This window comes from Macroventuria anomochaeta (genome assembly GCF_010093625.1).
Source record: "Macroventuria anomochaeta strain CBS 525.71 unplaced genomic scaffold BU25scaffold_1, whole genome shotgun sequence".
Classification (NCBI taxonomy): domain Eukaryota; kingdom Fungi; phylum Ascomycota; class Dothideomycetes; order Pleosporales; family Didymellaceae; genus Macroventuria; species Macroventuria anomochaeta.
In genome coordinates this window covers 1,301,210-1,325,603 of record NW_022985362.1, presented here as the reverse complement: position 1 = coordinate 1,325,603, position 24,394 = coordinate 1,301,210, and the positions used below count along the sequence as shown (strand labels likewise).

The window sequence follows — 24,394 nt, the reverse complement described above, 5'->3', positions numbered from 1 at the left end:
CAACCATGGCACAGCCTCCAGACATGCGCGGCACCACGCAATGGCGAGCCGCAGTTCGTGATACTCACCAAAATGATCAATAATGTAGATGCAGGGGAGCTTTACACGTTGAAGATGTACTGACTTGCGAAGTGTAGCTTGCATAACAACGAGCATTTTATACCAATGCTCAGCCTTCTCGCTTCACTGTTACTGTGTACCTACTAGATCTAAGATTTGTGCACACTGCAGTATGATGTGCATCCTCCATCTCGCACCCCTTTTCCAAGCACAGCCACTTCCATCAAGCATGGACTGCTAACTTAAAGAAGACGTCCATCATGCCTCGAGGCACTCAACACATTGTCCACGCGTGTTATCAAATGTTTGGTATCACTAGATGGCAGGAAGCGGCACGCCATACTGCGTAAGCTACAGCCTTTTATGTCATATTGCGAGATCAAATTGAGGCTTGAGTATCCGCAGGCTACAGCTGTCAGCTGCATGCCAGAGAGCGGCATGACCAGAGCTCGCATAAACTTTAACAAGACGTATGCACGCAGGGCCGATATATCGGAGCAGTTGCTCTTTCTGTAAACTTTGTAGTCACGATCTACCTGGGACTACCAAATTCCTCAAAACGCATGTGCTTCCATCTCAAGTGCGTCTTCAGTGATGCCTGACAACACAGTGTGCATCTGAAACGAGACACTCCCTAGATACATCGTAGCCTGCACAGTTGACACAACATCTCGAGAACGCATCAATACCCTCGATCATTCACGCAGGGATTCGTCTGCAATGTTTGACCTTGATGTGTGGACATGCATGGAGTGCTCCATTGGCTGTGACCAAGCCAACTCGGCCAGAACCCGGAGTCTCCACCGTTTCGATCTGATAAAATATTATCAGATGGGGCCTGACGAAAAATCATCGCGGCAGATGGAGGACGATGTCATAGCCTGAGGCCGTCACCGGAGCAGGGCCAGGGCATCGAACGTAGTGGAGGAAAAACTGGGAGTAAACCAAAGTGGTCAGAGATTAATGTGAGGGGCGATCTCAAGTCTCCGTCACGGGGTTGCATCAGCCACCTACCACAGCTCCTTCGTGAAATTGATGAGAGGGCAGCGACCACGCAACGCGCTGCGAGGGCAGAATTGATGGCAGAAGATGCCCCAATTGGTGCACATAATTAGCCGAATTGCTGGTTTTCCGGACCGCGAAAAGCGAGGGGTTGGCGGGTTGCTGAAACAGAACCGAATTCAAGCTAGCGATTTAGCGGCTGCTTTGGCCGTGCGCCCATCCACCCGTCTCAGAACAGGCTGTTCAGCGCTGCTTCATACGTAACACCACCACTCCCTACACGACCACCGCTCGCTACCGACATCGCTGCCCACATTGCTCACACTTGCCCCGGAACGCGCACCGAGTCGACGCACATCACGTGGAGGATCTCGCGACGCCGTATCGAGGCTTGGAAGGGGGAGATAGGGCCTCTGAGGGCCTCAGGGATCGCACCGCGCGATGGAACGACGCAACAGCCACGACAGCACGCTCTCGCGCCGGGAGAGCGTCCAAAATGTCTTCGATGACGAATACGAGATTGACTTCGACGAGGATGACTTCATGGTCTCGGATGGCCTCGGTTTTCGCCAGACACACGCCGACACGGAGACTCGAAATGGCCACCCGCAGGAGAGCGACCGCAATGAGACCCCGCAGCGACAGTACTCGACATCAAAGGCCCCAGGGAACGACCTGCGACGGACTGCGACGAGGAACAGCACCGCCAAGGTGCGCAATTCCATGGTACAGGATGGTCGCCCCCCGGGTCTGAGCAATCGACCGCCCATTATCCAATCACCGCTGCAACACCGCGATTCAGTCAGCTCTACTGCATCTTTTGCGACGACCAGCATGTCAGAGAATCCCTTTCGGACAGGCCCCAGCCATCCGTACGGCATGTACCCCCAGCACACCATGGACCGCTCGAACAGCATTGCAACGGCCTCGACCGGAACACAGGACCGGCCCATGTCAATCCAGCGGCCGGCGCATCCCTATGCCATGTACTCGCAGAGTGGACTGGACGATGAGACGCCCATACAGACAATGCAGGCGATCCAGCCTACAGTGCCCCAAATCCAAACGGCTATGCCTGTAGGCTTTCCAGGGTTGAACAATGGCTACCACCGAGTGCTTGGACCAGATGGCGAAGAGCAGGACATTATTGGGCCAGACGGTCATACCGAGCAGCTTCCACCGTACTCCAGATATCCAGATGAGGGCCCCACGAAGGCCTCCATGGCTGCGGAGGCGAGCGCGTCGCGTATCATCCCCGCACCCCTGAACCCTGCCATAGAGAGCGAGGACCCCTTCAATGCTCCTGCGTCACCAGTATCACCCCTCAGCGAAGCATCCTTCTCAGCACACGCCCTGTCTGCCGCCTCCTCTGAACCCTTGTTGCCTGCCATTGCACCTGCTCGTCTCCCACCCCAAAGACCAGAGACACAGACGGGCAACTTGGCTCCCATCTCCTCAGCCAGCACTGTTCCAGCTGCACCATCTGATTCATCTTCAGCATCACTATTGACGGCGGAGTCGGGAGAGTTCAACGAGAAGTACAACGAAAAGGATGACCCTGAATCAACAAAACCAAGTTGGCGTAAAAAGAGACTATTTGGAAAGGTCCCAATGGGTGTCGTAGTTGTAGTCCTTCTGCTGTTACTCATTTTTGCCGTTGCTCTTGGGGCGGCAATCGGGACTTTTGCTGCAAAGAAGCACAACGGTGACGACAAGAAGGGGCACGGCAACAAGCCAGAAGAGGAACCGTAAGTCTACCTTGCAACTCGTGACCAGGCAATGCTAACCTCGATAGACAACCACAAGTTACGGGTCCAAGTGGCTCGCTCTTTGGTGCCACGCCTATCCCAACTCCCTCTGGGTTTTCATCACTTCCCACTGGTGCATTCTCACTTCCACTTGGGTTTCCACAGGAGGCCAACCCAGGCTGTCTGGTGCAAGCCAATGAGTATTCAGCGTGGTCTTGCAAGATGACGTTTGCGCCCATCATCCTCACCATCAACAATACAGGCGTTGACTCCAATGGCAACCAGCAGCAAGGGGCGTCGACTCGAGGAGGCGCTCTGGCCCCAGATGGTGTTATCCAATATGGCGCGCAGACTCCTCAGCTCGACCTCGAGCCTATGCAACTTGTGCTTGACCTCGACTACAAGAATTACGGCCCGGCCTATCACTTCTCTGCCAGATACGACAAGATCGTCGTACTAAGACCCGAAGAGTTAACCGCTGGCTCATCTTTGAAGAAGCGAGAAACTACAGACGACACGCCATCTCGCCAACGATTCACCGTCCAGCCCGGAGACTATCCATGGTACTGCTACTGGAACCGTACCTACATCGAAGGTTACATCTACGCCGAAGACAACTCAACCGCAGCATCCTTCACCGCACTACCTACAACGTGGCCAACAAACCCGCCCAGCTCTACAGTCCCAGACACTGTGACTTTCGCAGCCGCAACATTCGCACCGACAAGCACAACAACGACATTACCCAATGCAGCCGCCGATGTCATTCCAACCTCATCCTCCATCGCACGCCGCGACGCCATCGCAGACGCAGCAGCCTCATCCTCACGCATCCCTCCCTACCCGCGCATCGTCAAGATCGAAGAACGCCGTCTGCCCGGCTCCCCACAGCCATACTGTCAACGCATGGTGCTGCTCGACAATGGCAAGATCGCGCCGGCGCCAAACGGCAACGATCCCGTTTTGATGTTGTGGTTACAGGAGCAGGACCCGAGTTACGCGGAGTACTTCACTGCCACGGCGAGCGCGCAAAGCAAGCGCGATGTCGAGCGCCGTGGGGATCCAGCGGATTCGTGTCATTGTCAGTGGATGTTTAAGTGAAGTGGGGAGGTGGTGGATTGCTGAAGTTTGTCGTGCGTTTGAGCGTTGTTATGCATCTACATGGAGTCTGGGTCATCTCTCCACATTGTCTTTTCTTTTCTTATTGCATATATCACGGGCGCCAAGGACAGTTACGGCGTTTCTATGTCTGGTCACATATATGTCGCTTTCCTTGCCTACCGCGGAAGGTTCTAGCTATGGCGTTCGCAACGAACGAGTAACTTGTATATAGTGGATGGTCGCCGCTGATGTGAAGTATTGTCAGGCAGGCTTGTGAGCTCATGTAGGATGCACTCAGATTAGTGTCGATAGAAGAAACCTATTATCATTGCAAACCTTTGATATTCTGTCGCTAATTTAAATAGTGATATTGGGTCCTGGCACTGACTGAGCGAAGGTATCGGTTTAATGTCGGTTCTAAGTCAAGCCGTCGTCGATCGATTGCACGCCTGCGCTTTCGTGTGTTCATCAACAATATTCTGTAAGGGCACGATGTTATCCTCGCAGCTACGTAGACAACATAAGATTGTCGCTGACGGTGCCCTGACCTGATGTTGCACAGTGGCCTACTGTTCGAGTACATCATTCAGTAGCGCACTGAGGCGCTCCAGTAACCGGTAAGTCGTATTAGCTTTTTTCGGTGCATCTTTGACTCTTCGCACAAAGGTGTTGATTGTGTCGACAGGTTGGATGAGTTGAAATAACAACGATACAACGGCCATGCCGCTGGCCACACTGGAGAGGGGTTCCATGATGAGTGGGGAATGGGAAAGAGTAAGTCAAGATCAGGCGTAACAGAGACTCTAAAGAGATGTACATCTGGCTAGGCGGAGGCAGTTCTGGAGGTGCTTGTCAGCAAGGCTGAACAGCGTTATGCGGATTGGCCGTTGTATCTGCACGATGCAAAGCGCTGCAGTTATGCTAGCAGAAGCGATCCACCATCTTGGTTTGGTACAGAAAGCGTGATCTGAAAAACCTGGGAAAGATTTACGGATGAACTTACAGCAATAATATACCAGTTTCAAATGAGCGTTCTCGGCGGCTGTCACGTTGGTGCATGGTGACTAGTAGTATAAGCTGTTCATTACTGAGCCTAATACTGTGGTATCTGGTTCTACTCTCGCTCGTCCCCTGGACTCAGTCCATGTGGTATAATGTTCTACTCTCGCTATACTATCGACCCCTAGAATGACACGAAGAACGCCGATGCTATGTACAAGAAGACCATAAGATCATAATCGAACTGAAGAAGATATGCGAATCATCTATAGCTTGGATTTGGTGGGCTTGCGAGTGACCGTGCACTGGATGAGGCCGTTGGGGTCGGATTGGGGAGCGAGAACGGTCGCGTCCTTGCCGGTATTCTTGATGTCCTTGTGCCACGAGAGGTCTACAAAGTGTCAGCTAGCATCCGCGGTTAATTGAAGCAACTTACCAATCTCGAAGAAGTGCTTGTTGGGCAGAGCGTAGTCAACTGCCTCGATCTGAGGAACAACAGCAAGAATGTTGTTGGCCATCTTGTACATGGTGGCCTGCACACTGGCACTGTCGTCCTCGGCGAAGATCTTCAATGTGATGTCCCTTGCCGCCTTCCAAGCACCGTTGAAGTCAATTGCCTTGACCTCCTCCAGCGTCTTGAAGAGCTTCCATTGCCAGCCAGCCTCAATATCTGTACTGAGAATGCGGTCCCAAGTCTCAGGCAAACGTGTGTACTCGTCGCGGTGGAAGCCATGGAAAGCAGAACCAGTGCTCTTGAGCACGAGCAGCTTTTCGATCTTGGAGCGAATAGAGGAGCCCTGTCCCTCCCTTGTTACTGCCTCGACGACACGGATCTCGTCACCGTCGCGGTAGAACGAGTGTGGGTGAGGCTTGCCGTCGATTTCCATACGAGTCCATCGGTGCTGGATGATCTTGACATGCGCGGCATGGATGTGCGAGTAAGTGTTAACGAAGTGGTTGCCAATGATGGCAGCGAACTGCTCGGGAGGATCGATGGGGTTCTGCTTGGCGAGGATGTAGGTAGTCTGCTTCTGGGTGTCTGTTGCGACTATGACTGAGTTGTCTGCCTTGGTGTAGCTGTAAGGAGTGAGCCTTTGTGGTCATCAGAACTACTTTAAGACCTTACGAGGTCTCAATGTCTCCCTCGAGCAGAATGCGGACAGTCTGCTCTACAACAGTGTGAATACCAGTCTTGGGATCCTTATCAACCTTGTATAGGCGGACATTGTCCTTGCCGTAGCGTGCGTAGCTAAGTTGAGACATGGTGTTTGAGTATGTAGACAAGATTGCTCGTAACAAACAGTGAAGCAGAAGCTACTGGGGCCAATGGACAGCTGAGGGTTGAGTGAAGGGAGCTATGAGTGCTGGGTGGTGACGATAGATATAGCTTCAAAGACGCAAGCTTATCGGACCACTTTCGAGCGGAGGTGGCCGAGCTGCAAGCACACTGCTTTTCGCAGAGATGGATCCCCAACAAGGTTTGGATGAGCGACCGAGGGCGGCGTAAGTTCGTTCGCATTGGTTGAGAGGCTCATCGGCGGACTCCGATGCCCTGAGGGTGGAAGCCACCAGGATAACGACGGCACGTGACTGCTTTCACGCCCAGCTCCGCCAGTGGGGCTTGTCGAAAGGAAAAAGTTCATAGAACTTGAGGACTAGGCGATGGCCCATCTCCGTGCGGCATCACGCCAGCATGGTGTTGTGGTGAAATAGACGTGCCGCAGATGCCGACCTCGAGATGCCCGCGGCGGGTGTGGAGAACGAAGCACGGACCGCAACGCTGTTGCTTCGAACATGGGCTCTTCGGTGTTGCGATGTGGTGGACACGCGAACAATCAACAGTTGCTTGACTACATTCATTCTCTGTGTGATTGTGTTGACGCTCCCTTGTCTGCCCCAACGCGCCTGCTCCAGGTGCTGCGCCGCTCCTTCCTCCTTTTACAGGCCACAGCCACAACCCCGCTCGGTCTGGTACCGCAGCACACTGATTGATATTCACCCACCACGGCTCATGAGGCAAGAGGAGGGCGGCGCCGTAACACCGAAATGCGATGCGGTTGACGAGCCTGTGGACACGGCCTTCTGAATGACGCCACCCGTGCGCTCCGTGAACCCGCAGGCCGACGTGCCCTCGACCGACCAAGGCGGCTCGCTGCTCGCGCCCACACGCACCAGAGATGGCCGTTCCATGTCTGCCGCCGCCGTCAGCGTCATGGCAAGCTCACGCGGGGGCCAGTCCTCGTATGCGACTGCGCACTCCGGGCCTGGGAGTTTCAACACGCAGTTAAAGCCCACGACTTCGCAGGACAGCAGGTTGCGCCCCGATATTGATATGCACGCCATTACTGTGAGGGACAACGACAACACCACCAGCGAGCAGCGACAAGCCGAGCTACAAGATCAGATCGACAAGGAGACCAAGATCAAGATTGGATCCGAGAACCTATTGGAAGCTCTGAATGCAAAGAGCGCAAAGAATGTCAAGGATCAGAGGGCACAGGTCGAGGAGCAGCTCAATATATCGAACAAAAAGCTTGCACAGCTCAAGGCAGGGCTGGCAATCGAGATCCAGCGTGCGAAGGAAGTAAAGTCACCGCCAGCAGATCCACAAAGCCGGCTATCGTTCCTATTCCGTCGAAACCTCTCCCGTTCACCGTCACGCCACATTGCCAAACAGGACGAAGATGAAGACGAAGAAACCGAATCACCGACCTTTGTGCTGGCAGAGATATTGCAGGCATTGGAAGTGCAGGGCATGCAGCCTGAATATTACGTTGAGCGAGCCAATTCTCTCGTTCTTCTACTCAAACGGCACACTACGCTCAAGTACGATCTGGCTTGGTCCATATTCGGCCTGAGGATGCAGACAATGCTCCTCAGCGACAGTCGAGAAGTTGTTGCGGCTGCCTACCGAGTCATGCGGTATGCATTCACCGACCGAAAGTCTCTCCAGATTATTCGAGGGTTACAGACCGATTACCTGGTAATTTTATCTCTCGTCAAGGAAAGCAAGGCTAGCGTCGAGCGCGAGCAGGCACTGAAATTTGTGCGAGCCTTTCTGGACGTCAAGGATGGTGTTGAAGAGATCGGACGTGCTGTCGTCCGTATTGTAGTAGCGGTGGCCGAACATACCGAAGATCGACTACGGAACATTGCGATCCTAACTCTGGCGGAGATCCTTGTTAGAAAACCCTCGCTTCTGGTCGGCGCAGGCGGATTGGGAGTACTCACAGACGCGCTCGGTGAAGGTAGCTATCATGCTGCTGAAAGTGTCGGCTCTTCTTTGCTCTACTTGCTGGACACGCCACGACGAAGGCAGTTTCTGCGCTCAGGCCGGGAACTGGAGACGCCATTCGCCATGTTTACCGATGGAGGCACGCTACATGGCCATTTACATGAGGAGAAGCTCAAAGCCAACGCCAAAGTCATTGCGTCTTTACTCAGAAGCTGGTCAGGGCTGCTGTCCCTCTGTATGAACGACTTCCTCCCAGTTCGGTCCCTACTCCTGTCATTACAAATCCCGACTATCCATGTACGCAACATCATTTTAGAGCTCTTGTTCGATCTTTTCAGGATTAAGTCACCATCGTGGTCTTCGTCTTTCCTCGCCGGTCGACGTCTGACGACCTATGGCCGTGTCACGAACATGCGCAACGAGCCTGTGAAAGATAGCTCAAATGCAAAGACTGGAACTTATACGAACAAGTGGAGCCTGTTAGACCACTACGTCTCCGTAGTCTTGGCTGCTTTTCTGCACGCTGGGCTGGTACCGGCTCTGCTACGTGCTGAGGAAGATCCATTGACTCTACAGTTGAAGCGCAAGACAACACTACTTCTCGGAGAAGTTCTAAAGTTGGCGAATGACCTTTTACCGCCGTCTTGGAGTGCACAGCTCCAGGTTCTCCCTCAATTGTTAAGATCGGCTGCTGAATTCGAGTCAGAGGATCGGTTCGTTGCAATTGGAACCATCTACCAGGTGGACAGCGTCAATCGTACTCTGTATCGGTCAGGCGCAACATCCCTCCATCCCAGTAAAGGCACCACCACAGTCGACGGAACGGCATCCGACCGTCCGACAGATCAGTCCAAGGTCCAAGCAGCCATGCAAATGGACGAGGGTCAGTTCCGCACTCTGATACTCGAAAGTCAGGTCTTGAATACGAGCAATTTCCAGAAGTGGAACTGGAACCTGATCCAAACTGCCATCGATGGCCCTTTGCTGAACCCCAAACGCCTCGATGAGGCATTGAAGGTCACCAAATTTGTACATCGTCTGTTCAACTTTTATCGTCCGTTTAAGTTTCGATTTGCTGATGTGAAAAACACGAAACCAAACCAGCGATATGTTCGCGCAGGATGCGGACTTATGACAAGTCTTTTACAGAACCCGGAGGGCGTCAAGTACCTTAGTGAGAGCAAGCTTATCCGGCAACTTGCAGAAAGCCTATCTCACTTCGACAGAATGAGCGGTCTCACATCTGATTCACCTCTCTTCCAGGCCGACCGCATGAGCGAAACTCTCACCGGAAGTTACTTCACACTTTTGGGTGCGCTGAGCAAGGATTCTCGAGGCATCCACATCCTCGAAAGATGGCGGGTCATCAATATGTTCTACCATATTATCGAACTCAATGGTCGCGACGACCTGATCCGGGCCTTGCTCAGCAACTTGGATTACACCCTCGATGGGCATCTGCGCATCATCATATCGAAAGCCATGACGTCATGTTCAAAAGAGATTCGCATCTTTGCAACTGGCCTATTGCACAAGTATGCGACAAAGCCGATGCAGATGTCGGGCCCACAAGGTGTTGCGGAATGGGCTATCAAGCTGCTTGTAACACAGCTGTACGATCCAGATGTCGAAGTTTGCGAGGTTGCAATCAGAATCTTAGAAACGGCATGTAACGAAACCGAATCACTGGAATTTGTGGTCAAATGCCGTCCTGCGTTGGATCATTTAGGCGAAATTGGTGCACCTTTGTTACTTCGGTTCTTGTCAACGTCAGTGGGGTACCACTATTTAGATGGGTTGGATTACATCACGAAAGAGATGGATGACTGGTTTCTGGGGAGGAACGACGCCTATGTGGTACAGATCGAAGCTACTATGGCACGCGCGTTGGCCGACATTCCTGACAAACCGTCATCACTGTTGTCGTACGATGAGACTTCGGAACAGCCCGAGTATGGTCTCGTGCCAGCACATTTCTATCGAGAACTCACCAGGACGAAAGAAGGCTGCAAGCTGCTGAAACAGAAGGGGCATTTCGAAGAGTTCACTGCCAACATTCGCGATTTTGCTACAGAGAATAATGATTCTGAGATAATCCTCAAGGTTAAGGGCTGTCTGTGGGCAGTAGGAAATGTTGGCTCTATGGAACTTGGTGCCCCGTTCCTGGAGAATTCCGACGTGGTGAAATGGATTGTACAAATAGCAGAGACCTCTGAGGTCATGTCGCTTAGAGGGACAGCATTCTATGTTCTCGGATTGATATCGAGAAGTCTGCACGGTCAGGAGATCCTGCTCGAACATGGCTGGGATGGTGTGGTCAGTGACTCTGGTGAAGCACTAGGGTTCTGCCTGCCATTGAACTTCAGAAAGCTCTTCGAGGTAGGTATCCAAGCCTGAGGGTCTAAACCACTGCTAACCAAGCACAGATCAAACCATGGGCAGCCAAGTCTGAAGACATCAGCTGGAAACGCAAGACCGAAGTCACAGTGGCTATTACTGACAACGACCCCATCAATGCACGCATCCTCAAGCTTGCGACTGACCTTGGCAATACGGTGCTTGCCAAGCGAGCTGCAAACGATCTCCAAGCGTCAGTATTACCGGCACTCCGAAATGGGTTTGAGTTGACTATTGCAACAGTATCAAAGCTAAGAAAGCACCTGGGTTCAGCAAGCCATCGATCTTCCGAAAAGTCATGCAGATACTGGAAGCACATCATTTCCGCCTGCCAGCATGCCGCTTCGTGTTGGACTTGTTCGACAAGCGGGTATTAGAGCAGATTGTGCTCGAGGAAGAAGACGAGGAGAGTGATGAAAGTAGTGACTTGGATCCCGAGTCGGACGAAGAGCCGTTTGGTACGGTGGGTGCTACAAAGGCTTCATGAACATTTGCTACGGGTTTTCAACGCCGGTTTCGATATCTTGGCGTTAAGGAGTACAACAAGCATTTCATTGTACGTGTTTCCGGCGACGGATTAAGCGTACCAAGACTAGGTTCAATGGTTAGACTTGCGTGGGGAGTTCCACGGTACCTGTTTGGGACTAAGGGATGGATCCCAGACATCAGCTTCGTGCTTCACTTCGGAAACATTACGTGAGAGGCGAAGCTCATGGCATGAGTCGACATGAACAGGTTCGCTTTCATGTCGAGTTTTGTAAAAGTTGTAGTCATTATGGTACACGCACGCCAGGTACGGCGAACCACGGAAAATGACTGGCTATTTGTAAATATGGTAGAAGAACATGAGCAGGCATTCAGCAAATGCAGTCCCACTGGAAATGCAATCGTCAACGACAGGGTCTTCGGTAAACGCGAGCCATGGTCCCGGTGCAAGTGTGGCACATGGATAGCGGATGGCAGGTCGAGAGCTGAACCCTGATTGGCCGGTGCATTCATTGAGTCGACTCGTCATCGATGCTCGAAAGCGTGCATGCTCAGTGTTTGACAGCCTTTCAACAGCAAGACAAGGGCGACAGGCCGCCGCATCTTTCGCCGCATGTGCTGCAATCAGTCCCTAGATCGAGGGGTCATCACGCAACGCGCATGGAGGTGCACATGAATGAATGGTCTTAGCTTGTCGCCGTTTCAATGTGCTGATTATGAAAATGCAATACACACTTGACTTTCAGTAGAGTTTTGGGCGTCTCCCACGGCTGGCCCTTCTCGGAAACCGCGGTCAGGCTGGAGTCCCGGGCGAACACGCAGAAATGGCAAATACTCCTGACATTTTGAAGGGGCGCACTGACCATTTTGATATTGGCTTGCTTTGCTTGCGAATTGCGCACAGGCCAAGTGGACAGAGTCTGGTGGGGTGGTGATGACGGGCGGTTTTATCGATCCCGCTGAAGAACATTATTCCCTACTGATCGGGAGAGACCGTTCTTGACTGAACCTGGCAAAACACCATCGCCGATCTCAAGCCTAGGGTCTATCTATGCACTCATCCACCATGTTAGGTCATGACTTCTATTCTCTCTCTGACTCGGATTCGTACTCGACCTGGCACCTTCTTGTACACCTACAATTGTAGCAAACTAGCAGACCGACATTCAGCCTCGTCTTTGTCGTTCTGGACCATTTAAAGCATTTGACAGCGTCAGTGTCCAGCGCTTTTGACTACTTCTTGGTCCATCCCGCCATTTCCTGTTTCCCGGTCAGCACGGTCACCTCAAGCTCGGCTGCAAGCCTTATAAGTTCTGAAGGCATAACTCGCCACACTGGATTGTTTCACTTAATTGCATATTAAACTCACGGCATACCTATCGTATATCTTCAACACCTACTTTCTTCCAATACCCTCAAGCCAGTCGTGCCGTTGCTGCCGCCCACCTTCCCGCCTCGACCGTTCCCATCACGCGACCGTCCACCTCTACCTTCAGTCCCATCGGCCTAGGTCTAAACCAGTACATGGCTGTCCGTGCCATCGCACAGTAGACTGGACTCGTATGAATTGCTCAAGGGAGAAAGGGTGCTCTCTCGTCAACGACGTAGAGCATACCTTCGAACCGCGCGTGCCGCCGCAGGTCTTTATGGTCAACAATGGCCTCCCAGCAGAGGCAGTGGTGGTAGATACCCTGGCCGTCCACCGCGATGCTCGACAACTGGTCCGCCTTGTACAATGTCCCCGGTGCTCCCACCCACTCAAGACTCCTGTGACACTGCCATGTTCACATACCGTCTGCCGTGGATGTCTACCAGAACCCCAACCACGGACAAATATATCTTATCCACATACCCCGGATCGTCTGATAGGAATTGCATGCCCGCTGATGGGATGCGGGGCAGAGCACGCAGCTGCGGAGTGCTCGGTGGATGTGACGTTGACTAAGCTGATGGAGCTGGTTCAACATGAGATAGCGCAGCACAGGCCATCTTCGGAAGACTCGCCTACCCTGCTCGAGGAGATCCTGCGACATGATGAGATGGAAGATGATGACGACGAGAAAGAGAAGAAACAGATCAGTGAAAAGGGTCACCGGCAGGTGTTGCACGGTGGGCGCCTGGTATCCACATACGATATGGCCGAGATGGGACAGCTTCAGTATAGCTCCGAAGTGGAATATTCGACCATCTCAGCGGATGGGGACGCATACGAACAGCTGGATGCGACAGTCCTTGAGCGCCTGCGAGAAGTAACGTACCAGGAACTGGACTGCCTTGTCTGTTACAACATGATGCTGGAACCAACAACGACCACCTGCGGCCATACCTTCTGTCGCCGTTGTCTAGCCCGTGTCATGGACCACAGCAACATCTGCCCGTTCTGCCGAAGAGATTTACATGTCTCTGCATCTTTGCAGACGAATCAGTGCAGCAATGCCATCCTGAACTCCCTGTTGAACGGACTATGCGCGGATCTTGTTGCTTCCCGCGCCGCTGCGGTAAGGGCTGAGGAGCAAGCTGGTCATGAGGTCTTAAGCACACCACTCTTCATCTGCACCCTGGCGATGCCTGCTATGCCGACCTTCCTCCATGTCTTTGAACCTCAGTATCGCCTGATGATGAGACGTGTTCTAGAGGGCAACAGGCAATTCGGCATGGTCATGTACAACCGTACATCCTCATCGCAAGGTGATCTCGGAGCCATCCCATTCCTCGAGTATGGTACCTTGCTCGAGATCGTCAACTACGAGCTCCTTCGTGATGGCCGCAGCTTCGTGGAAACTCGAGGCATCGGTCGTTTCAAGGTCCAGGCCCATAGCATGCTTGATGGCTATAATGTTGCCAGCGTTGAGCGTGTCGAGGATGTGTCTCTAGCCGAAGAGGGTGCACTGGAGCAGCGTGAGACGACCATGGCACGAGATTTCGCAGAATCACACTTCCGGGAGGACCCACAAACTCAGCTCCCTACAGACATTGCTATTGAGTCGCTGTCGACACAACAGCTTCTCGACACATGCACGGCGTTTGTCCGTGAAATGAGAGAGGCTAGTGCGCCGTGGCTTCGCGAGCGCATTATCCAGGTTTACGGAGAACCGCCTGAGGATCCCGCTCTGTTCCCATACTGGTTTGCATCTGTCGTCCCGGTATTGGAAGAAGAGAAGTATGTGCTTCTACGGACGACACGAGTCCGCGAACGCCTGAAGATTGTATACTCCTGGATTGGAAGGATACGTGGGCAGCGATGGTAAGTTTTCTTCACATTTTCCCCCTCAAACCTATACCGAGACCGATCTATATCTGAACCACGAGACACAACAACGGTTTGCCAACTGGAAAATTGTCCGCGGGAGATCTCAACGGCCATCTACAGTGTTGCGGCTGTTCGCAGCTGTTCTCAACGTGCTTGTCAGGATGACGATAGACCCTTACATGGCGACCCTGTCCCTCGGAATCCTCCTCGGAACGAACCGACCTTGCTCAATATCTTTTCCACATCAGCAAGCTGACTCAATCACAGGGCCTCTGGCAGCGCTTGCAACATTCTTTGACTCGTGGTCGTGCTCATTAGTCTTAGCCTTAGCATCCTGACAGCTGCACGACCACCACCACAGCCCACTCTTTAATAGCGTGGCATCTCTTTCCTGCGGACTTGGTCCTCGCCTCAGATTTCAAGAACGCTCGTACGATCTCCCGGACATTGACCGCCATATTGCAGCATTTTTGTTTGTTCTCGCTTTTCTAAAGATTACCCCCTTTCAGGAGGACCGGACCCAGGAGCCTGCCTGGTATACCCGTGTCCATGTCCATGCTTTTTGACCCGGGAGCTTGCCCAGCTGGTGCATTTGTAGCGAGACTGCTAGGTCTCGAAAAGTGGCATGAATATGGGATTGCATTGCTGGTGTTAGATTGTGTTTGGGGACTAGTTGCGCATGATGAGATTGTTGCGCTAGCTGAGATGTATGTTCAGACTTGTAGATATGAAGTAAATCTACATGTGATTATATGGACTGATTCTGAACATTTACTTGATGTTGTTTTGCGGTCTTGTGCATATGCGGATGTAGTACGCGGTAACGATCATCGAAAACAGCACACTTTGCCCTTTTATATGCGCCTGCCCTATGGTTCTTCTTACGTACGGTCCAAGTGACTAGGAACAGTACACAGGATTCTGCTTGTAGAGAAAGAGAAAGAGAATGAGAGGTGCATGTGATGAGAATCGCTGACGTAAGGGTCGGTCAGCTTCGAGCTCTGCGCCGACCCTTACCAAAACTTTCAGCCCTGGAGCGACGTCAACATCACAGCGCATCTCCCTCTACCACCAAACCACCCAGTACGTCGCCACTATGGTTGCTATCATACTCTGTAGTGCTAATAGCAAATTAGAACCCTATAAATTACACATTCACAATGCCTCCTAAGGAGCTCAACGGAAGGGGTGGCCGCGCCAGCGCCGAGCCCAGTTTCGTGCGCAACACCATCCAAGGCCTTACAAGCGCGGAGAATAGGAGCGTCGTCACATCAATCGGCCTATTCGCTGTAAGCCCACCTCGTATCCAGAACGAAGATGATGAGATGAATATGCGGGATGCGGAGCCGATGAAGCACAATGGCAGATGCGCAATGGTGGATACCAGATGCATATGCTGACAGTCGACTTTAGATCGGTGTTACCTTCCTGCACAGCAGCTGGGCCGAGATCCTGCTTCCCGCGTAAACGATGCAATCGATGCTGAAGACGAACGAACGATGAGAGAAGCGAAGAAGTCGACCCCAGAAGCACACGTCTCAAAGACGAGATAGTGGTATTCGGATGTGTATGAAGGAACAGTGTATACGGACACGGCATGGGACTGGCGTTCAGGCAGAAAGAAAGTTTCCATTCGAAGGTCTGATGGGGTTGTACAACAAGTGTATACAGCAATAACATACCCACAATTGCGCCACACCATCGCATACACATCTCGCCCACCGTCTCACACGAGCGCCTACATACATGCTTATATCCTCTTCTAGCACCGCGGTCAGCCATCCAGCCTGATGTCACCATCCGAAACCCCAAACGTCTCCCAAGTCCGAGTCCGAGACAGCAGCGTACACCACGTCGCCCAAGCCCTCACCAAGCCCATCACCTCCGTGACAGAAGCTTAGCCCGTCCTCCCGCCTCGCCCTACCCATCTCCTACACTCCTGCCGGGATACCTCGTGGAGCTGAAACAGGTACCAGTTACAGTCATCGCCCTTCCTTCCTTCTCTCTCTCAAATTACCCACGCGATGGGTCGATGCTCATTCGAATGTTGTTTGGCATCTGCAACGGACTTGAAATGCACATTTCGTTGGTATTGAGGCGTTCTTGGCGTAGGTCATGTCAGACTCTGCCTCATTCGATCGCGGCTACGTTCTGACAGCCGCACCAGTGTATCTGTGAGTGAGGCTTGTCCGATTCTTTCCGACTGCGTCCCGGGACGTTTCGCGAGTCGAAGTGTGGCACAATCTTTGCGTCTGCAGGTTTGTGGCGTGGTGATGTGGCTCGAATGAGTGTCAAGTGAAGCCAACCTGCATCCGGATAATTCGCCGTAAGCGCTCGTGGCGGAATTGGCATCTGGCGGCTCTGTGCTGACGCGGCGTGAAAGCACTATTGCTGCAGTCTCTCCATCTGGGGCATAATTATAGGCAGCCTAATGCGAAGTTATTTCTGGATCACATGGCGAGTAGAAGTACAATCCAAGCACGCTCGAATGGTAAGGGTATGTATGCTTCGTGAATTATGTCTCGAAAACAATCAACAGTCCTGCTGTGAAAGAGTGATAATGATGACAGACGAACAACGTGCTCGCTAACATTACAGCGGGGGTTGAAAATGAGGGCGAAACAACATGCTATGCATCGCTACTACAAGCCGTCACCGAGTACAAGAGGGGTAATCGAAGGTCCAAAATGCGTACTGTCCCAATAAGGACGTAGATGTCATGTCGTGCGTTGCGTTATGCTGGGGTATCTCTAGTCTATACTTCTCGAATCCAGACCTGGGAAACGTTAGTAGATGATTCGAGACATTGCGGTGCGATTGTATGACTTACCTCCATCTTGGGGGTCTCGCCAGTCCTCCTGGCATTATCCTTTGCAGTGTCGATGGCCATGTCGAGATCGTCCTGGTCGGCCATGGTGATCATGTCACCGTCATCCTTGATCTCCACCTTGAAATTCTGCCTCATGCCAAACTTCTCTCTGATCGATTGCGAGAACTCGCGCATGGTCATGTCTGCAGTAACAAAAACGTAACGAGTGTCACCGCCATGAACCTTGACTCGAATCTTGCCGGCGACACCACGAGCCCCGCCGCTGCCGCCAGATCTCGTTGAGCGCGCAGGTGACCGTCTTCGGGACTTGCTGTTGCGAGACATCATCTCGAACTCGGCATCGTCCAGATCGCTCCCATCATAGTCATCCTCGTCCTCCTCTTCGATGTATGCAGGTCGTCTTGAACCTCCGCCCTGTCTCGAACCGCGACCGTATTGGCCCCGGCTAGAACGAGACTGGTACGAGTCATAGATATCATCGTTGTAGTCATCGATAATGTCCTCTTCTGACCCACGGCGGCGAGGCTTGTCGCGTGGCCTGTTGCGCATCGACTCAGATCGGCTCGGCAGTGGTCGTTCAGATGCCGAGCGCTGGGTTGGCTGACGGCGCGGCTCTTCATTCCTTTGGTCGAATGCGGCTCTTCCAAGATTCAACGGTTGTGGTTTGGGTCCACCACCACGTACAGACTGTGCTCGACTCATGGGCTCATTGCTGCTGCCCTTGGATCCCCTACCGTCACCCTCCGGTGGTGGTGTGGGTGGGAACATGTTGCGATTCATTGGTGGCTCGGACTGTTGTCGCGCTCTGCTCTGGAGCTCTGGCTTGACAAGATTGGTCGCGGCAAATGACAGCTTCTCCTCGGGTCTGTCATCCGTAGCTGTGTTGCCCATCTTCTTGATCTCAGCTCCAGTGAATCCGGTGAATGCATTGTTACGGTCTGATGCGGCTACTAAGCGAGCTTTTCCAAGGTAGTCCTTCGTCTTCAAATTCTTGACCTTGGCCTCATTGGGGCGGTAAACGATGCCGACTGGAATGGAGAACACGGTGTAGCCCTAACGTTTGTCAGTCCCAATCTGGTCGCAAGATATGCTAGTCATAGGTACCTCAGCCTCCTCCCGAATAGCCTCATCGATCACGTCATGATCTGGCACAACCTTCTCTTTGGCCGCAAACGACAAGTCTTGCAGACCAGCGTCTCTTTGCTGCAGGTAGATGTAGCAAAGACCACGGTTGAAGAGGACCTCGCACGAATAGAGTTTAAACTTTAGGCCTAGTTGTTCGTAGTCGATATTGTTGTTGCCGCGCAGGTAGAGAAGGGTGTCGTTGAAGTTGGCTAGTGCCTCCTCAAAATCGCCCATTAAGAAGTTCGAGACACCCTGCTGGAAGTATGCAACGGCAAGGTACTGGTCCAGACGCACAGCGCGCTGGTAGCAATCGACCTGAAGTTGTCAGCACATGCGTACAGTTGCATGCCCGTTGTCTTCACTCACCGCCTTCTCGTGCTCTCCCAGTGTTGCATGGATCACACCGCAGTTGAACAAGATCTTGGATGTGTCGGAAATCTGGTCGAAGACTTTCAATGCCTCGTCGAACTCGTTGTTGTCGTAGCTGCCGAGGGCTGCCACCCAGGTCTCGATTTCCTACCCCGCTACATCAGCAATTGACCCGGAAGGAGCGCTGGAGCAACCCAGCAGGAAGGCGCGCACCTGCTTCAGAGACATGACGAAGGTTTCTTTTCACTAGTTACCCGGCAGTATGGTGTCGTCAAGCCTCAACGCGTTGCCGCTCCTACCACTCCACAGTTGAGGTGGGGTAGCGTTCCGTTCCGCTCGAGTGCGACCAGATGAATCGCGTCTTCTTCACAGTCCACTGGTAGCCGCCGGGGCTCTCAAGAGTGCGCGACGTCGGTATTAGGGCGCGGTGAGTGTTGCGCTTCAGGTATTATATCGAGGTATGTTCGGGCTGGGCGGCGGTATCGTGGTGTTGCACGAGCAAGGCAGGCGCAGGTATTGAGGGACAGTCCGGGCAGTCTGAGGAGAGAGAAGGAGGCTTCGAGGGCAGCACAGCAAGACACGCAGGGACACGGTGGGAATTTGGCGGGCGGCTGCAGGCTCACACAGGTGGGGAGACCAAATCTGAGTCGCAGCGCGTCTGGAGTCCAGCTTGGCCGGCTCGTCGTACGCCTCGCTGATTGGACCCCTGCATCGTGAAAGCCGACATCCACGGCGCGTAACACTCTCCCAAGACACTTGACACCAACCCACTCGAGCCATAACACCACCGCCATCCGATTTTCTGATAACTTGGCAGCACCTGGAAGCGTCTTCTCCAATTCTCAGGCCTCCGCTCCGCCAGGTGACAGCAGCACGGCGGCGCGGCAAACCTTCGGACATTGCCCCTTGCGGACGTGGACTTCAGCGTTTGAGGTCTGTTACATGGCAACCCTGCCACTGAGACATCCACGTGACATAACCTCTTCCTGACCACTTATCAGGAATGCTCAGGTTACTAGGCATAAACGCATGAAGTCCTCAGGCTCTCTGAAGCCCGTGAACAGTTTGAGCCTAGATATCAAGGTGTCATCTTTCCGGACACGGCATTTCCAAGACCACTTCATTATATGACAGAGCCGCATCCATCTTGGCAACACCGTGCTCATCACTGTACACAAGATGTCAGAATCAAGATTCACGTTGGGATCGTGGCTCGGACTATTTTGGCTAAATCCACCTAGCTTGCGTGGCTGAACGATAAACAGCAGCACACCGCTTGTCTAGTTCCAATCATCCACACCACAACTCGCAGGCTGGCTCAAACGTCGACGAACGCATTGTAAAGGTATCGTGAACTAGGCTCGTAAGGTGTTCTCTTAAGTGAAGAGCAGGTTGCAAAATGTCCCAGTAACACCTCCAAACGTAAGTTGACGGTACGACTTCTGGAGGCCTTCACCATGTTCACGTTCGCTCTCTGATGTCTGTAATCTTCCTGCTATTGAGAGCTACTGTTCATCCAGGTTATCGTCTTCTAGCAATCGTGTCTACTGGCGTCTGTTGTATGCTGTTTCTGACATCACTCTCCTGCCTCGCTCCAGTGTCTTCCATATGGCTGGCCTGAAGCAGTTCTCGACATTTCGACTTCAAGAAGAGCAGGCGCTTCCCATCTATTCCAATCAGTCTCCCACTCGGCTCTTGTGTCCATGCCATCAGCCCCGTTGGGCTTGTGTTGCTCTCCAACCTCATGCACACTTTCGCCTACAATCTCAGTCTACTTCTTGCTATATCCAGGTAACTCTGCCTTCCTGAATGCGTCTTCGTTGTCGTTTGAGTATGTAGATCTCACTCGTCTGAATCTCAACCAGAAGAAGGAAATCGTCACTATCGTAAAGATAAGAGCCACGGTGGCTCCGACGCTGATATCTGCTTTCGCACCCGTGGAGAGTCCGGGAGATGATAAGCTGCTTGTTAGCTTAGGTAATGATTCGATGGCGTCTGTGAATATGTGCGAGGTAGGTGCGGGTAACGATGCTGTCGGTGAAGACGTAGCAGCAACAGGACTCCAGCGCAACATGTCTGTGGACTGCCAAGCCACCTTGATCGGTGGCGCACACAGCCAGAGAACTGAGTTCTGACCCAAGCTTGTAGGAACTATGGTCGTAGTACCCTGCAGGACAACTGAGCTGGTATTGCCAGCACAAATGGTACTGCCTTGTAAGTCGAAGCCTCTTATACTCGAATTAGCATGATTGCATTCCTGCGGTGAAATGGGGTCACTCACGATGGATAACAGAATTTGTAAGTTGTGTCAGTGCTCACAGTTATTAGAGTTTGGAGAGCACTCTCTCCGGTCTTCTGCACAGCTACGTAACCACTAGGGCAGGTAGCTGGAGAATATACGTAGCTCTTCTCCGATCATATTGTCGTACTCGTCAACGTTGTGGTCAATTCGAAAACGAAGGGATCTAGCTCCTGTTCGATTTGACCTGTGTACTCGCACGCTGCAGGGTAGTTCACTGGGAAGTAGGCTGGGTCGCGTGCTCGAGTGATTCTCAGTGCGTTGTCTTCAGCGTCTCTCGTCAGTAGTCGTAGCTGTCAGGCCCTAATGTGTAGGTGTTTCCAAGATACGAGTCTGGAGGTATCTACCCGGCCTCAAGGTCCAGAATAGGTGTCTGTCTTCGTATCACTCAGAGGTCCACAGGTCTTAAAGCTTACAGTCGCCATGATACGGATGGTAGAAAGAAAGGTTTCCACGCACAAGGCTGCGTCAACGCAGGTACAGGCTCTTATTATGTTCTCGTATACAGGCGTAGTACAGGAGGGTGTCAGCTCCAACTGTTACGTTTGCATGATTAACATAAGGCTGGCAAATTCCAACGGTCGAGCTCTACTCCGCTTAGCTCTTGACACGCTCTATGCAGGACTGCGGGAGTAAGAGAGCAGCGCGACCTGCCACGCTTCTTTACAGGGGCGCATCGGACGTGCTCCACCAATTGCCTTCTGTGCTGACAGTGCAGCCAAGCTGACACTTATCGTCAAGCAGTGGAGATCCTTTATGTGCTAGTAATGTCGAACGAGTCAATTTTCGTGGTGATATTAATTGCAACTAGGTGTACGTTTACGTAGGGGTCATGATGGGAATGGATTGAGTGTGTCAAAGTGTGGTGACGCTACTGCATTGTCTGACTACATTCCTAATGCAAGTTTGTACATGCACTACACTGACCCCTCTAAATATGAACACCATGTGGGCCTAATTCTTCCATGGGAGCCTCTCTGTGTATGCAATAAGCTTCAGGTATTCGCGACAACTGTGCGTGTCACCATCTCTGGCCAGACCTCTGGTCTCAAAAGTGAGGTCGTCGTAAAACCCTTCGAATTTTGGAAGGTACTCAAAGCAAGCCCTGTCTCGTCCTTATCCACTTGGAACAGGACCTTAGATCACAGAGAGGAGTATTTTATGAAGACCTTCAAGCTTCGCTGATGTTGGTAGCTGCACTTGAGCCTTTCATTCTCCGGATAAGGAAAGCACGCCTCCAGAGCCCAGATGGTGCCGTCCACATTCATCATTCGGCAGACAATGTTGCTGATGGTTGCTGGTGGCTAGCCCCATTTTGGTCTCTTAGCTCGCCACGCTCGTTGCGAATCTGTTTCAGGTGGGACCTTGACTGGAAGTTGCGTGTCGTCAGCCTCGCTAGGTTTGCAGTATCTATCCTTGCTTTGGACGTAGGCAGACTGTACCCGGTATTCATTTCATCGATCGAGCTTTGTGCTATTACATTGTGCTCTGGACATCTTCCTGGTGAATAGAGAAATTTCAGCTCGGACATTCGGGTAATTGTATATGATGAGGTCGTGCTACCACCCGCCAGTGTAGTAATGGTGGGGTATAAACAGGTGCTGAGTGGGCAGTTTGGCGGAAATCAGGACGGATCGCAACCCCTAAACATGCAGTGGCTGGTAGGCACCGAAGTGAAAGTCGTGTTGGACTCGGTACAGGTGGTTTCCGCCTATGGATGATCGTCGGTGTAGTCGTAGCCCCCTGGTGACAGTGTATACAAAGGCCCCATACAAGAATCCGGAGGGGTCCACGTTGTTTCGAGATCCGAGAAAGTAATTGTGATAGTGGCCGGAGCCTGGCGCGTGGGGGAGGAAGAAGTTGCCATTGTCAATGTCACACGAAGGCGCGTGAGTTGCGCTCACGACCCGCAAAGCGAAGGACGGCCGACCTACTTTTAACGTGGAGCTAAGTAGGCCATATTATGACACAACAGGATGTCGATTTTCTTCAACACATGTTGTGCCACGACTCAAGCGGCTGTACACCGTTGTGTGCTGACGCAGAAAGCCAGCCCAACCGTCGAGATGCAAGTTCAACTGCTTGCAACGAAGCCACTCCGCGGAACAAGAGAGGTTAAACATGAGCTGATAATAGGATGCTGTTACACGAAATTGATAGTGAAAAAGGTATTCGGAGGCATCGGCGGTGTTCGTTTGGTATTGGGCTCTCTGCTTTGTTGCCAATGTCTCGACGCCCACACAACGGACATCTTCTACGCTCCGGGTAGAGTTATGTCGACCTTGAAGACAGGGATCCTTTTGTAGTCAAGCCGTCATCGCCTAGCAACCATGTCTACCGGCGTCTGCTGTATGCTGTCTCTGCACTCCTGTTCTGCTCCGTGCCTCTCACATGCATCTGCTCTGGAGCATTCCTTGATACATCACCTTCAAGCAGAGCGTTTCATGCAAGCCCACTTCGTCTGCTAGGTCGGCATACTTTTTGCCTTCGCCTGACTTTGTGTGTACCGTGGTCATCTTCTTGGCGAATCTTGCGCCACTTTGTCCGTCTTCGCCAGCCCAGGAAAACTACAGCAAATGCGGCTATTGCTGCCACAGACACTCCAACAGCAATGCCCACTTTGACTGCTGTTGACATCCCAGGTGACGTTGAATCAGTGGTTGCTTCAGAGGTGGAGCAGTCAATAATGCTGTAGGCGTGAATGTAGCGGGAGCATTTCGCCAGTGTGCGAGGTCTGATGTATGCCATGCGACCTTGATCGTCGGCGCAAAGAGGTTGAGAACGGAACTTGAGAAGGTCATGGTACGGTTTTCTGGTAGAGCTGCAGTGTGACTAACATATTGTACCGGAAACCAACGAAAAACCCCTGGTGTTTGGTCAACATCTCAAGATATGCAGAATTGGTGAAGTGGAGGTATCCTTACATTGGGCAACATATTGCACTGGTCCGATTGACACCGGAATCATCGGTCTTCGTGCTCACAGGTGCATAGTCGCCCGGGCAAGTGGCGGATGAATATACATAAATGCGTTTCAGACCACGTAAGATTTACTATTTTGATACCGGCCTGGAACGATGCATCTTGGAGATCAACGTAGGGTTCGCCAAAGGCTGTGTAAATGTGCCTGTGTAAGAGCAGGCTGCGGGATAATTCGGTGGGCAACAGGTTGGATCGCGTCCCCGATGGACATTGAGGGAGACGCATGTCTTCGTCTTGGTTCCTGTTGTTGTCGTATCGCTGAGCGGCTCACAGATTACTCAACTTGGGACCACCATAGCAACTGGGAAGGGAAAGACTGAAAGAAAGAGAGAAAAGGCGAACAGATTGAGGCTGTAAGGATACAGGTACATTGGCCCCGCATGGTATGCCCTGACACAAAGGTAGTACACGACCAAACTTCCAACCGATGTACAAGATAAGCGATCGCTCCAGAAAGTCTCACCGATGTTCGGGATGACAGTGCTGAGAGCGTGCCCACTAGACAGAAGTCA

At 52.4% G+C, this 24,394-nt stretch overlaps 6 protein-coding genes across 6 annotated transcripts; 4 read left to right on the top strand and 2 right to left on the bottom strand.

Moving 5' to 3' along the window:
• The first annotated feature begins 1,309 nt into the window (after positions 1 to 1,309).
• Positions 1,310 to 4,242, top strand: BU25DRAFT_356183 (uncharacterized protein). Its single transcript, XM_033699600.1, has 2 exons — positions 1,310 to 2,810; positions 2,858 to 4,242. Exons 1-2 carry the CDS (start codon positions 1,504 to 1,506, stop codon positions 3,909 to 3,911), a joined length of 2,361 nt encoding a protein of 786 aa, XP_033567830.1. The 5' UTR covers positions 1,310 to 1,503; the 3' UTR covers positions 3,912 to 4,242.
• Positions 4,243 to 5,176: 934 nt separating this feature from the next.
• BU25DRAFT_328618 (uricase) lies at positions 5,177 to 6,173 on the bottom strand (the record flags this gene model as incomplete). Its single annotated transcript, XM_033699532.1, has 3 exons — positions 5,177 to 5,301; positions 5,347 to 5,987; positions 6,037 to 6,173. The coding sequence occupies 3 exons, from the start codon at positions 6,171 to 6,173 to the stop codon at positions 5,177 to 5,179; spliced, it is 903 nt and encodes a 300-aa protein (XP_033567829.1).
• Positions 6,174 to 6,595: 422 nt separating this feature from the next.
• BU25DRAFT_405508 (uncharacterized protein) lies at positions 6,596 to 11,392 on the top strand. Its single transcript, XM_033699804.1, has 3 exons — positions 6,596 to 10,524; positions 10,572 to 10,735; positions 10,786 to 11,392. Exons 1-3 carry the CDS (start codon positions 6,997 to 6,999, stop codon positions 11,027 to 11,029), a joined length of 3,936 nt encoding a protein of 1,311 aa, XP_033567828.1. The 5' UTR covers positions 6,596 to 6,996; the 3' UTR covers positions 11,030 to 11,392.
• Positions 11,393 to 12,590: 1,198 nt separating this feature from the next.
• BU25DRAFT_427120 (uncharacterized protein) lies at positions 12,591 to 14,576 on the top strand (the record flags this gene model as incomplete). Its single annotated transcript, XM_033699961.1, has 2 exons — positions 12,591 to 14,272; positions 14,546 to 14,576. 2 exons carry the CDS (start codon positions 12,591 to 12,593, stop codon positions 14,574 to 14,576), a joined length of 1,713 nt encoding a protein of 570 aa, XP_033567827.1.
• Positions 14,577 to 15,435: 859 nt separating this feature from the next.
• BU25DRAFT_405505 (uncharacterized protein) lies at positions 15,436 to 16,129 on the top strand (the record flags this gene model as incomplete). The annotated part of the gene is made up of 2 exons (XM_033699803.1): positions 15,436 to 15,567; positions 15,692 to 16,129. The coding sequence occupies 2 exons, from the start codon at positions 15,439 to 15,441 to the stop codon at positions 15,743 to 15,745; spliced, it is 183 nt and encodes a 60-aa protein (XP_033567826.1). The 3' UTR covers positions 15,746 to 16,129.
• A 629-nt stretch (positions 16,130 to 16,758) lies between these two features.
• On the bottom strand, positions 16,759 to 18,830 carry BU25DRAFT_444325 (uncharacterized protein; the record flags this gene model as incomplete). The annotated part of the gene is made up of 5 exons (XM_033700036.1): positions 16,759 to 17,054; positions 17,109 to 18,161; positions 18,213 to 18,548; positions 18,600 to 18,749; positions 18,816 to 18,830. 5 exons carry the CDS (start codon positions 18,828 to 18,830, stop codon positions 17,034 to 17,036), a joined length of 1,575 nt encoding a protein of 524 aa, XP_033567825.1. The 3' UTR covers positions 16,759 to 17,033.
• Positions 18,831 to 24,394: the final 5,564 nt, after the last annotated feature.

Excerpts from the sequence above, each read along its gene's own strand:
- BU25DRAFT_356183 (XM_033699600.1), top strand. The coding sequence starts at position 1,504 with ATGGAACGACGCAACAGCCACGACAGCACGCTCTCGCGCCGGGAGAGC. Across the intron at positions 2,811-2,857 it reads AACAAGCCAGAAGAGGAACC|ACAACCACAAGTTACGGGTC; the intron begins GTAAGTCTACCT and ends TAACCTCGATAG.
- BU25DRAFT_405508 (XM_033699804.1), top strand. The coding sequence starts at position 6,997 with ATGACGCCACCCGTGCGCTCCGTGAACCCGCAGGCCGACGTGCCCTCG. Across the intron at positions 10,525-10,571 it reads ACTTCAGAAAGCTCTTCGAG|ATCAAACCATGGGCAGCCAA; the intron begins GTAGGTATCCAA and ends AACCAAGCACAG. Across the intron at positions 10,736-10,785 it reads GCTGCAAACGATCTCCAAGC|TATCAAAGCTAAGAAAGCAC; the intron begins GTCAGTATTACC and ends CTATTGCAACAG.